General features: G+C 45.7%; 2 protein-coding genes across 2 annotated transcripts; one reads left to right on the top strand and one right to left on the bottom strand.

The window, feature by feature from the left end:
* Positions 1-263: 263 nt before the first annotated feature.
* Positions 264-874, top strand: LOC123066945 (uncharacterized). The gene has a single exon (XM_044489921.1). The coding sequence runs from the start codon at positions 278-280 to the stop codon at positions 668-670; it is 393 nt and encodes a 130-aa protein (XP_044345856.1). The 5' UTR covers positions 264-277; the 3' UTR covers positions 671-874.
* A 1,601-nt stretch (positions 875-2,475) lies between these two features.
* On the bottom strand, positions 2,476-3,076 carry LOC123066947 (uncharacterized). The gene has a single exon (XM_044489922.1). The coding sequence runs from the start codon at positions 3,037-3,039 to the stop codon at positions 2,662-2,664; it is 378 nt and encodes a 125-aa protein (XP_044345857.1). The 5' UTR covers positions 3,040-3,076; the 3' UTR covers positions 2,476-2,661.
* Positions 3,077-12,801: the final 9,725 nt, after the last annotated feature.

Genomic DNA, 12,801 nt, shown 5'->3' on the forward strand with positions numbered 1-12,801 from the left:
CGCGGCCAGCTTTATCACGTAGGGAGTACTCACATACTCACATCACATCCTGCACGTCTTCTGTCCACGCTTCTCCTGCAGCAAGTTTGAACATGGGCAAGATCAATCGGTCAAAAGGGCGCCCAATCGATCAGATTAGTCACATGATTTCTTCTGCCACTCACGCCACTTTCAGTTGTGGAATGCGATCGGCGTTGCAACTGCCAGTGCCATCACATCATATATACTAAGCGTCCTTGTTCAGCAGATGGAGTACACTGTACTCAGCATAGCTGCCATGGCTGCCTTCCACCTCCTCTTCGTCCTCGTGCTTGCGCTCGCCGCCAGCAGCAGTGCCAGCGTAGTGGCCGCCGCAGACGACGATGACGTGCGGCTGCGGCAGGAGGTCATGATGCAGGCCCTCGGGGTGGTCGTCCGCTTCGACCTCGCCACCACCGACGTCGAGGCAGTGCGGCAGGTGAAGCAGGCGCTCGCCGTGCTGAACCGTGAGGTCGAGGCCCGCCCACAGCAGTGGAAGCCCATCTTCAAGGCCCTTGACAAGGTGATGGACAGTGGTGCCGACGACCGCAGTAGGGCGGAGGCGTCCACCGAGCTCAAGGTGCTGCTCGACCGCGAGCTCGGCCCGTGCCCGGACAGCCTCAGAAGGGACCTCGGAATCGGTGATCTGTAAAATGCATGCATGCAGTCGCCAGTTCGCCACCTCTGCCTTTCTCTTTCTCCCTGAACGTGCCAGTCGCCAGTGCGGTTGTTAGTTGTCGGAGAGCTCCCGTCCGTGCACTGCGGCCTGTCGCAGTTGTCGGAGCTCCACCTTTACTTTCCTTCCTGTTTCATTAGTCAGCGTGGTGGTTTCTTTTGTTACACTGCTAGTGCTCCCCGTGTTCCTCCATGAATATATGAAAAGTTGAAGCTGCATAGATGGTTGTGTCTTGTGTGCTCCATCTCATCTAGGACGATACTCTGGCTCATAAGATAGTCTTAAAGATAGTCTTATCCTAAGCCTGACACGCAATCTAGAAATGACAATAAAAATCTGATGTAAAATAAGTTATTTTTTAGTCTTGTCATTAGTAACTAACATGCTTAAATATGCTGTTAGAGATAAGCCTTTTTCTACTTTCTCTATCCACCCCCTCAACGCTTATCATATACATGGCACTCTTAAGATGTCACTATTGTACACATCCTTAAAGCCCCGGAAGCACAAGCATTAATTCTTTGAACGGCGTGCCATGTACGGTACCATGCATGGTCAAGGGATCGGGAGGCTCTAGGTGTTGTAGGATGCTATTTTTTTGGCTCACCATTTGGTCCTGCTGCTTTGCTCGTGAAAAATAAAGCCACAGAGTATTTTTGTTAATTTTGACAAAAAAAAGTAGTGAAATAAAAATGATCATAAAGTTCTAAAAAATTCTGATTTTGTTAAATTGTTGACAAATTATTGAAGACAAGTTCATGCACTGAGAAAGAAAATCAGTATTTCTAAAAGTTCATGAGTTGGAAAAATATTCGTGATTTTGAAAAACATGCACAAATTAATGGTCTTGAATTTTTAAAATAAAATAGGAAAAATAAACAAGAAAAAACAAAGAAGAAAAATGGGAAAAGAATGCCACCAGATAAAAACACTATGTAATATGTTTGTGAAGACTGTGTCATGAGCCCATCTACACCAGCCATGCACGAAAGCCTAGCACAATGACAAGGAGAGCAAGGCGCCACCTCCTAAGAAAACACATGTTACAGGAGAGCACAATCAACAACAGGAATCGACAGGGATGGGGCGGTGGAGACTTGGAACGGGGGAAACCCCTGGTCGATTTCGCGTCGACCTCGACGCCGGCGGCGCTCCGGTGCCGTTCTCCCTCTTGAGCGCGGGTCGAGCTTTCAGATCCGTCCCCCTCCTCCTCCTCGCTTCCCCGGGCAAAAGCCTTGGCCTTTTTGGCCGGACGGTGGAGGCGCTCTGGCGTCTAGGCCCTTCCTGGAGGCGCCGTTCAAGGGGTGGTTGGGGGTTGTGGACCTGGTTCATGGTGGTGGGTGGCGGTGGCGGTGCTCGGTTCCCTTGGTTGCCGGCGTTGGTGGAGGCGTGTGGGTTCTTTCGCATCCTTCAGCGGCTCCTCGCTTTGTTTGCTGGTTGGTCGCCGGCCGGCAGTGGGCGTCCGCGTGTTCGGCACGGTCTGGACGAAGGGGAGATAGTGGTCTCTCCTCCGGCAGTGGCCCGAGGCGGCGGGCGATGGAGTAGATGGTTTCCTTCACGCGGTCTGGATCTTCATGTTCACGGCTTTTGCTGTCGCCGGGTGGCTTCGGCCCTGCCGTTCTAGTTGTGCAAGATCTCCGGCGGCTTGATCGCAGTATTTATTGCTGCCTTATTCTCTGCTGCTCTTGGTTGTATTGAATTTGGCATGTATTTTTCAGTTTTTTTCAAGTCTTTGCCTTTGTAATTCAACATCATTGTATCCTAGCCGGTTGATGGCTTCATTAATTTGAAGTCGGGCCTTTGTGCCTTTTCTCTAAAAGTCGACACGGAAGTGGAAGGCTCAGACAACTGCGACAGGCCGCAGCTAGCACAAGGACTCACAACAACACACCACAGACAAAGACAGGGCACGCTAAAAGCCCTACGAAAAAAAAAGGCAGAGGTGGCAAACTGGCGATGCATGCATGTCACGCATATTCGAAGTCGATCTTGACGGCGTTGGGGCCTTGGCCGAGCTCGCGGTTGAGCAGCTCCTTGGCCACGGCGAACGCCGCCTCCTTGCTGCGGCCGTCGGCGCCGCTGTCCATCAGCCTGTCGACGTTGTTGAAGATGGGCTTCCAGTACCGCTGTGCCTCCCGGTTCACCACCGCCAGCGCCCGCTTCAGCGTTTCCTGGTCGGTGGTCTCCGGGCTGTAGCGGGACAGCACTTTCACGGCCTGCGACATGGCCACCTTCCGCAGCTGCACGTCGTCCTCGTCGCCGGCAGCGGCCCCTGCGCTGATGATGCTGCTGGCGGCAAGGGCGAGAAGGAGGAAGAAGCGCAGGTGGTGGTTAAACGCGGCCATTGCAGCCGGTATACAGCAGTGCACACCGATCCATCTCTTGAACAAGGGAGGCTAAGTATATATGCATGGTGACATGGTGTGGTGGCAGTGGCAACACCGATCGTATTGCCCAACTGCGGCTGCTATGCATGCAAGGAGCGTGATTGAACGGCAGAAAGTGTGACTGATCGAGGACGGAGGGAGCGGCTCTGGCGCCCATGTTCCAAGCTGTTGTGCGTGCTGCAGCTTTCGCTTTGCTTCACGACGATGCGATATGTAAGGTGGCCCCGCCGGTTGACCGGTCCATCCTCCAAGCTGTTCTGACTGCTGCAACCTTTACTTCATGAGGATTTGATAAGGAGACATTTGCTTCACATTTTCACAAATGGCAGTATGAATTGCAATGCCCTGGGTACAGGAAACGTGGCTTGCGGTGTGTTGTGTGTTTCGGTCACTGCTCCAGATTTATGCATCTAAACATGCAATTTGGGTGTGAAGCTAATTACTGTTATGGCACTTTGGATCAACTGAAAGTACTTAAGGTTAAAGTAGTAAAACTTGTAAAGGCTATTACAAAGCATGCTCAAAAATAGTTTGGAAATACTAACGCCCACACGTGTGGGCGTTTGCATCTCGCCCACCCGCGTGGATCCACGTCCGTTTGTGGTTGCACGAATCTTGGCATGTTTGTGGTGCCACGTAGGATTGGGATGGTGTGTGTGGTCATTCATCCGGCCGCCCACACGTCCGTTTCAACACACGGGGCGCCGTGTGTGGGCGTTTAGCAGTTCGCCCACACGTGTGTTTTTCACTCACGCATAAGGGCTGGTGTGTGGGTATTTGCAATCTCGCCCGCACGCCCGTCTCCTCTCCCACACCAAAAGCTGTCAGTTGCCATGTGTTTTGCAATGTACATGGCAACCGCCCTAGTGTGCTTGTAAGCAGATGGCAACTCTCTGTTTTTTTACCCGAACATGTCAGTTGCCATGTGTTTTGCAAGGTACATGGCAACTACCCTAGTGTGCTTGTAAGCAGATAACAAGTCTCTCTTTATTCGAACATGTTATTTTGTCATGTCTTTTTGTAGCTCTACACTGTACTGCCTAGTGTTAGTAGGTGGCAACTCCTAAGGTTTTCAAATCATGGCAACTGTAGTTAACCAGACCATACATGGCAACTGCCTAGTGTTAGTAGGTGGCAACCCTTAAAGTTTTCAAATCATGGCATCTATAGTAAATCAGAGCATATATGGCAACAGTTGCAGTTGTCCAAAATGGCATCTGGCACTTGATCTGACATGGCAACTGCAGTTGAGCAACCATGACAATTGTAGTTGTCCGACATGGCAATCGTAGTTCAGCGACATGGCAACTGCAGTTAAATGGATATTGAAGAGGGTCCGGACCATGGCAACTGCGGGGACGCGTGGTGACTGTCACGCGGGGCATGCGGGACCGCGAGGTAGGTGGCTAAGAAAGGTCGTGTGGGCGTTATCCATTTTGCCAACACGTAGGCGTGTGAGAGGGACCGCGAGGAAAAAAAAGAGGCGTGTGCTCGCTAGTTATTTTCCCACACGAAGACGTGTGGGCTGGTTCTCTTAAACACCACACAAAACGTGTGGCCAGATCCCTTAACACCCACACGTGTGGGCGTTATCGGCGTCCAAATAGTGTGTGCTCCTCGATCATGTTCTTATTGCTAACTTGGAATGTTTTTGCAGATGTCCACCTCGATGAAGAAGAGAATCGAGAGTTGATCATGCAAGCCGTTTATGTATGTGTTCAGCTAGTTAGAAGTTGGCTACATTTTGCATACTCCTTCCTTTATGATTTATAGGGCTCGTCTCAATAAAAAAAATTATTTTTTATTTTGTAAGTCTCAGTTCTACTAGTTACTATTACATATTCAAATTTTAAGGTGCATTAAATCACTGCATGCAAGGATTAAGAGAAAACTCACCAATGCATGTAAAAGTTCTTGCTCATTTAGTGGTTATGCATGCATGCATTGTCATTAATGCATCAGTAAACACAACTTTTTAAGAAAAACAAGCATACTAATTAAGTATTTTTGCAAACTACGAAATGTGCTCCAGCACTCACTATCTACCTTGGTTGGAGAGATTTTCAAATTGGGCCCTATTAAACGGAAAGGAGGGAGTATGTAACTTGTTGTACTAGATGATTGCTTTGTGAAGTGCTTCTGCAAACTACTTTGAACTCATACAAGGTTCATTCTTTGGTGATTTATCTCTTCAACTCTTTAAATTGCATCTCTTGGTCATTAGCACACTTACCTTATTTTTATACAAGTTCTGTATTATTCTAGGATGGATACGTCTGAAGGAATGGAACATGCGGGTGAAGTGAACAATAATGCTTAATTTGGTATTAGAAAATGGATTTTACTTAAGGAGATGACAAAACTATGTTGTGATTTCTTACTTTCAATATTTGTTCCAACTATCTTAGTTATATGTATTGTCTGTAGGTATATTACAAGTAGTTTTTTTTTACCACAAGTATACCAGAATATTTTTATGGACATTTACTGTTTTCAATTGATTATGAAGGCATACACGCAACTTGATTCAATTTATGTAGATGTCATTTGTTTATTCAACATAAAGTAATTGTTGGGACTAACTATTTATTTTGCATGTGATGAAATAGTTTATTGTTGAAACATGGGTTTTGCCACGTTTTTTTTTGACATACTAATAACATGAAAATGGTACTGTGTTGATGGGCTACTGCCACAAAATATAGCCAATGCAATAAAATATAAAAGGGCAATGCCCTTGCAAAACATTTAGTTGGCCCTTGCAATGTAATAATACCATGGAAAATAAGGCCATTGCATTAATATTTTACCATGGGGAAAACCATTGCGGTATGTTAATGCCACAACTTACGTTTCCATTGCAATAGAAAAGGGCTCCATGGCTTTAAATGTGTAATACAAAGTTTTCTTACTGCCAGAACTAGTATGTATTGTTGCAATAGTGTGGTGTCAAATTTTAATGTGTTGCAACAATTTATTACCACACAATGTATCGAACCAACTGCATTTAGCTTTTGCCGTGATAAAATTCCCTGCGAAAAATACCTAATGCAATCACGGTGGTCTTACTGAAACGATTTTCCTGGTTGCAGTATACCTCCCTCTTTGTAGTAGGTTGAAACTTTCTACCTTTGATAAGGGCCACACTGATTGTATTTATAAGTCAGGGTTATCCTGAATGCGCATCCAGATGTTTGGTTGCAAGCTTGGTTTAAACGCAAGAAAAATAAACAAACAATAGCAACCAACCAAGGATCATATCATGTTTACAATGCATTGAGGATTCAAATTTTCCTTATATTTCCTGAGTCCTCTTAATTATATGAATATGTATCCTAAAATGTTCATGAACTCAAAATTTGTTCATGAATTTGAAAAATCTTATAAATTCAAAAAATATTCATGTCTTAAAAATTCACAAATTCAAAAAGTGTTTGTGAATGCAGAAAAAATTGTGAATCTTAACAAAAGTTTTTGAATTTGAAAAAACATACAAATTGAAATTTTTTCATAAATTTAATAATAAAAAATGATAAGAAAATGGAAAGGAAACAAGAAGAAAACGAAATAAAAAACATAAAATGGTCGGGCAAGGTTCTTACCTTCCCAAAACCGGAAGAGGGAGCCTACTGGAAACTAGAGAAGTCTACTTGGGGCAGGCCCAATACTTATAGGTAGCTACCATAGGCTGCGCGTTCAGTTGGTAAACATTGGTAAACATCGACCTACCCGTTGAATGTATTAAGAAGGAAAAAAAACATCCTTGTAGCTTGAGGCATGGGCCCATGTGGGGGAGAAAGCAGCCCATGGATGCTTCGCACATGTGGCTCATGAAGAAAAAATGAAATCACCAGCAACACGGGCACACAACTACATCGCCCCACCTTTTAGAAACCTTCATTAGTAACCAAATTCGTGTAGGTGAACGAGTGGCAGTATCACCACTCCAATCCAATTGCAATCTCTTTACTGAAGTCTTGATGTTTTTCATCGTACAAAGACTTTTACTACGGAACAAGATGTCTCTAAGAGATTTCATAGTAGTTCTTAGATCGGAAATCCAATTTGGCTCCCGGGAGCATCTGCTCCTACGCACTAAAAATGATTTTTGAAATGTCAAAAAAAATCCCCAAAAAAATTATGTATTTATAGTCATATCCAAATGCTACCTGCGAAGTTTTAGGCAAAATCCTTAAACATTTTGGCCTGTGAAAAAAAACAAATTGAACACCAAATGGTACCCAAAAATTTCACCCCAAATTTATTATTTTCTTCGACGAAAAACTACTGCTCCGTTTCGCATGAAAATTGTGTAGCATGCTTGCGACACTAACACGAACATCCACAAAAAAAATCAGAACGAATTTGTTAGAAATATCTTACCACTTTTTTTTGAGGTACTGTTCATCCTAGAGCAAATGCTTCCGGGAGCCGAAACTCCTCCCCATTGTTAGATGTAGTATTTACTTTGTAAATTTTTGGACATTGGACTTGTAGTGGTTGCGAGTATAAATAAAATTACAGGTTTTTCTAGAAAAAATATTGCATCGCCCCACCATCAGTTCGTAGTTCGCATATTACAGTCTACTAGTCCTTCTGTTCATGTAAGCCGTAGTGCTAGTAAGAGCCTCAAATGTGGGCTAGATTGAGTGAACTCACACCAAATTATTTACCCAAAACCATCACACTTAAAGCTAGGGTAACAACTTGATACCATATTCAAGCCGGGTCATAAAAAACCACCAAAAAAGGGCCTAATGTGTAACGCGGAGCACTGATGCTGAAATTTGGTGAGAAAATAGCAAAACCGACAAGTGGGGCCCGCCTGTCGGGCAGACGTGGCATGCCTATGTGGACAATTTGCTGACTTGGACGAGGGCCCACCTATCAATGACTGGAGTGTTTATCTTTTTGCAATTTTCTTTTTATTTCTCTCTCCATTTTCTCCTAGGCATTTCAACAAACAGGCTATGGGCGTGTCTGTCGATGGCACCACGACCAGGTGAAGCCGCGCGGCGGCGCACTGGGGAGCCGGCCGATACAGCCGAGGCAAGGAGACACTCGAGCGGTGCCCATGGTGGTCTTCCATGGTTGTCAAGGCGGCGGTGGGCTCGAGCGCAAAGGACGCCGATGTGGTGCCAGGAAGCCGATGTCGGACTCGCCGTCGCGGTCGGAGATGCCCTCAACGGCGCGCGCCAGCACAAGCGCGGCCAGATCCTCCCTGTGCACTGCCGCGGTGCCGACTGACGCCTTACAGCAGCTCCAGCGCCGCCCGTGTGTGCTCCACTAGGGATCCCATGGGGCCCGATGCGCATCCTCCATTAGCCCGAGCAGGATGCCCCACGAGGGAGACAACTCGGGGCGCGGCCCGGTGCTTCTTCCGCCGCCAGCCACTAGTCTGGTCGCCGGTCGACCGCCAGCCGCTAGTCGCGCCGCCAGCCACTGGTCGCGCCCTGGTCGGCCGCCCGCCGCTGGGCCCGACATTGCATCCGCCTTGATGGAGGCAGATTGAGTTCCAACGGGGCGGCTCAGCACGGATGGTAGGTGGTTGTGGCGGCCGGGCGCCTCGCCGGTGCTGGGGTGGCTCTCCGGCGTTGAGCTTTGGCGGCAGCGCGAGATAGGCTGGTCGGGGTTTTATTTTACAGGAGCAAGAGAGAGGGGAAGAAGAGATGCATCTGACAGGTGGGGCCTTGGGCCAGCTCAGTGAATTATCCACATAGGCAGGCCACGTCAGCCCGACAGGTGGGACCAACTTCTCAGTTTTGCTGTTTTCGCAGGCAAATAAGACAACCGGTGCTCCGCGTTACGCATTAGGCTCATTTTTGGTGGTTTTTTGTGACCCGGCTTGCATGTGGTACCAAGTTGTTACCCTAGCCCCAAATATGATAGTTTTGGATAAATAACTCACTCACAGCTCATCTGGTGTATTGTTACTGTATCCCTCGTTGCATCCAGGATCAGAATGTCCATCTACACTACTATTAAACAATCCAACAAGAACTTTACTAAACGCACCCCACAAAACATACACAGACCCATTACAACCCCATGATTAGACCCACTAATCTCAATCCAATGGATAGCCTTTATCTCATGTGTCTCTGGTGTGCACCCAACAATTAAGGTTGACTGACCATGCTCCACCGCCCCACCGCATCATAGACTCCACGCGGGCTCGACCAAAACCCCTACAATCACGCACCACGCAGGCCATGCAAAGAAAAACATAACATATATCCCATAAAATAAGCAACAGATCCCCAGGCTTATCCCCTCGCCGCACGGAAGCATCGTCGGCTTCCGGGACTACGACCTCGACGCCCGGCAATGGCATCGCCTTCCTGGTCGGCGCCCTCACCGCCCTGCACCAAGCCATCAAGTGTGCGGTTGTTCCTCCATCACCACTCACCGCGGATATGCCGTCAGCTCCCTGCACCTCCTTCGCCATCCTCTAAAACACCAGGCAAGATTTTAATACTAATACGTAGTATATTAGATATCTCTTCTTCTTGTTCTCCTAATTAGCACGGACAATAATGGTTACATGGTGCGCTTCATGCCTCTATCTAAATCAATGTTCAAATAGACCATGTTCTAAATACAATGAGAAGATTCTGGATTTTAAGTGCACAAATTTCAGGTGATACCTAGCCATGAAAAAAACACCCCCAGCTAAAAATACCATAAGAATACTGCACCCCTAGATTTGTTCATGTGCATTTATTTCATATTTCACTTGGAACTTTAGACATATCAATTGATCTTGGCCAAAGAGAAACTTTGAGAGAACAATGGACACATATTCTTTTCAGTTCTATGAAATAGCAGTCCGTCTAATAAATCAGCAATTAGGAACTTTTGCTGATTGATCTCAGGACGAGATTTAGTACTGTAACTGTTATACTTGGGTAACTATACCATAAATAGCTTATTTGTGCAGTTTCAATCTACAAAAATATCTCCAGTCTACATACTAATAATATATAGGCAGCAATTGTCTAACATATAATAAAGCACATCCTATGCTGAACATAAACAATAATATAGCATGATGGTTTTAATGATATACATCCTATGCTGAACATGAACAAGACAGAAAATAATAAAGGATTCTCTCCAAAGTAATTACCGACTGTTTCCAATGATTTTGAATTTCAAGTAATAAAGGATATAAGGTTACAATTCATCACCTGAAAAAAAATCATAGTAATGTCTTCTCCAACTGACCACACCCTTGAGCAATTGATGAAATGGATATATCATCGAGAGCCTTGCAAGCAGATTTATCTACAACAGGAAACACACAATGGGGACATATCAGATATTCCCAATCACCATCTGAAATGTTTAATGTTTACTGCCCCTTCAAATGTCAGCTTATCTACCAAATTTCTGTACATCTGATTGTTAAGTTTTAAGAACAGGAACGACATATCCAACTATAATTACAGCAGGGAGCGACACTAACTAAACCTCTTGACACGCTAATTTAAAATTCAAGTATATTTATGCATGCCCCAACGATCTGATTGTATTAATGGCCATACGTGATTAATCGCATTCTACTTAAGGAACAACTTCAACTAACTGTATCATGCAAACTAACTGCGAGTTGGCAAGCAGGGACCTCCGATCTGGGACCTTCCTGGCCCCATTGGCCACCAAGCCCGGTTCCTAGAGTGGACGTCAGGTAGCGATGCATGAGACACAACTCGGTGCCCTCACCGCCGGGCGGCAGCGAAGGCAGCGCCACGCAGAACACAAGATGGCCCCCGAGCAGATATTGATCTTAGTCTCGCCTTCTCATCCTGACGAAATATGCCATTTGTATTTCCATGACCTTATTATTAGAACACACAGGGAACTTTCCTAGCTTCAGTCCAGACATGATTTGTTGAACGTGAACAAAATAAGAGTCACATATCTAAGATTTAAATCAACTTCTATTGCTATCTCAGTATGAGAAAGGAAAATCCTCTCAGATCTTGGAATTAGCGGAGTAGGATTCTCACAGAATTAGTGGGTAATTCCTAGCAGAAGGGTATGGTTATTAGGCAAATAAAATTGAACAAAACGCACCATAATTTTTCCATGATCTGTGTGCTCCACGAACAGGGTTCATGTCAAACTCAACTGATAGATTCTACCAGTGAAACATCGGTGACAGATAGAATTACCTATAAATTTTAATATTCAAGCAGTGCATTCCTATCCCATCCCATATCATATATCAATCATACTGGTGTATGGTGATAAATTTGCAACGAGATGTGCTATTCGCTTCAGCTGTCCTCGAACAATAACTGTCCGGGCTCATGTCCCCTAGAAATTAGTTTACTGCCTAATGCTCACCCGAACTCCTTGTGCTTGGGGGCACCGTGAAGAGGACGTTGGCGGTCGTCTTCCAATCAGCGCCGCTGGACAAGTCGAACTCCTGCACTTTCTGGTACGCCTCCATCGGCGATGGGGGACCTCCCTCGCATCAGGATTCAGGAGGAGAGAAGGGGCCGGCTTCGCCAGCGAGCATGCCGAGCTCTAGCGCTTCCTCGAGCACTTCGGCGACCAGATTCGAAGAGGGAGCAGGGTAGAGCAGGGACGTGCGAGTCCCGTGCCTCCGCGTCCGCCTCTGACGGCGCCTTGTTGGATTGCTCGCGCGAGCATGCCGAGCTCGAGGGCCTCCTCGGCCACTTCCGCGACCAGATTCAACATGAAGAGGAGGAAAAGCAGGGGCTGCGGACCTCGCGCCGGCAGTGGGAACGAAGGGGAGTGGCGGCCTGACCATGAAGAGCCGGCGATGGAGAGAGGGAGCTGACGGCCATGGTAGGATGGGGAATGGGGGAGAATTGTGACGGGGCGGTGGGGAAGTGACCAGAGAAATCTGAGGGGGCGGTGGGGAGTAGTATTAGACAGTGGTCAGAGAGACTGTGAGTGAGTGAGTGCGGCGTTGTCCAAACAAAAAAAAATTGTTAAGAGGATGCAGTCTATTTTGTGCGCTGTGTCTGATTTATGATTTGATGATTTTAAAAGCTTTTATATTTATTTTTTTGAGTTGTAGCTTTTTATAAAACTATCTATAAAAGTTGATAAACAAATTTATTGAAAATATTTATATAACTAGCTACCATTTTACTAGACTCGGAACTGAATGATGATAACATAAGAAACAATGAGATGCAAGATGACGGAAACAACATAGATCCCACAGATTGTCTGATTTTGAATCAGAAGTTAAGCTCTTCTCGCAACTATTTCTCCTTTCATCGTCTGCCAATCCAACAAATGATGATTTAATAGATGAACTTTACTTGTGCATCAGTATGGTTGATGATGTCTCTTACTGGAGTATAAGCCACATTTTTCAGTTTATTTTGTATTCTACTAAATTATTCTCTTATGTCATTGTAATTGACGAATTCCGATTTCTTAAATGGCTCGGTAATAAAACTCTCTAAAAGAGAAATAAGATTCAAAATAGATGTTTCATTGCAAATTATAATGCGTGCGTTGCACGTGCATGCTTACTAGTGTGAATAAATAAGCCATCTTTTGATATAAACAAAAATGTAGTAATCATATTTCACAAATGGCAATCTAGCTGTCTTCATCTCTGTGTGCTTGTCTCGAGGGCTCAAGGCTCGATGGAGCCAGTGCTCCCCATCTTCTCTCAACTTGCCAGCTCACGACCTCCTCAAATTAGGTAAGTGACTGCTAGATCTGAGC

This window comes from Triticum aestivum, chromosome 3B (genome assembly GCF_018294505.1).
Source record: "Triticum aestivum cultivar Chinese Spring chromosome 3B, IWGSC CS RefSeq v2.1, whole genome shotgun sequence".
In the NCBI taxonomy this organism is placed as follows: domain Eukaryota; kingdom Viridiplantae; phylum Streptophyta; class Magnoliopsida; order Poales; family Poaceae; genus Triticum; species Triticum aestivum.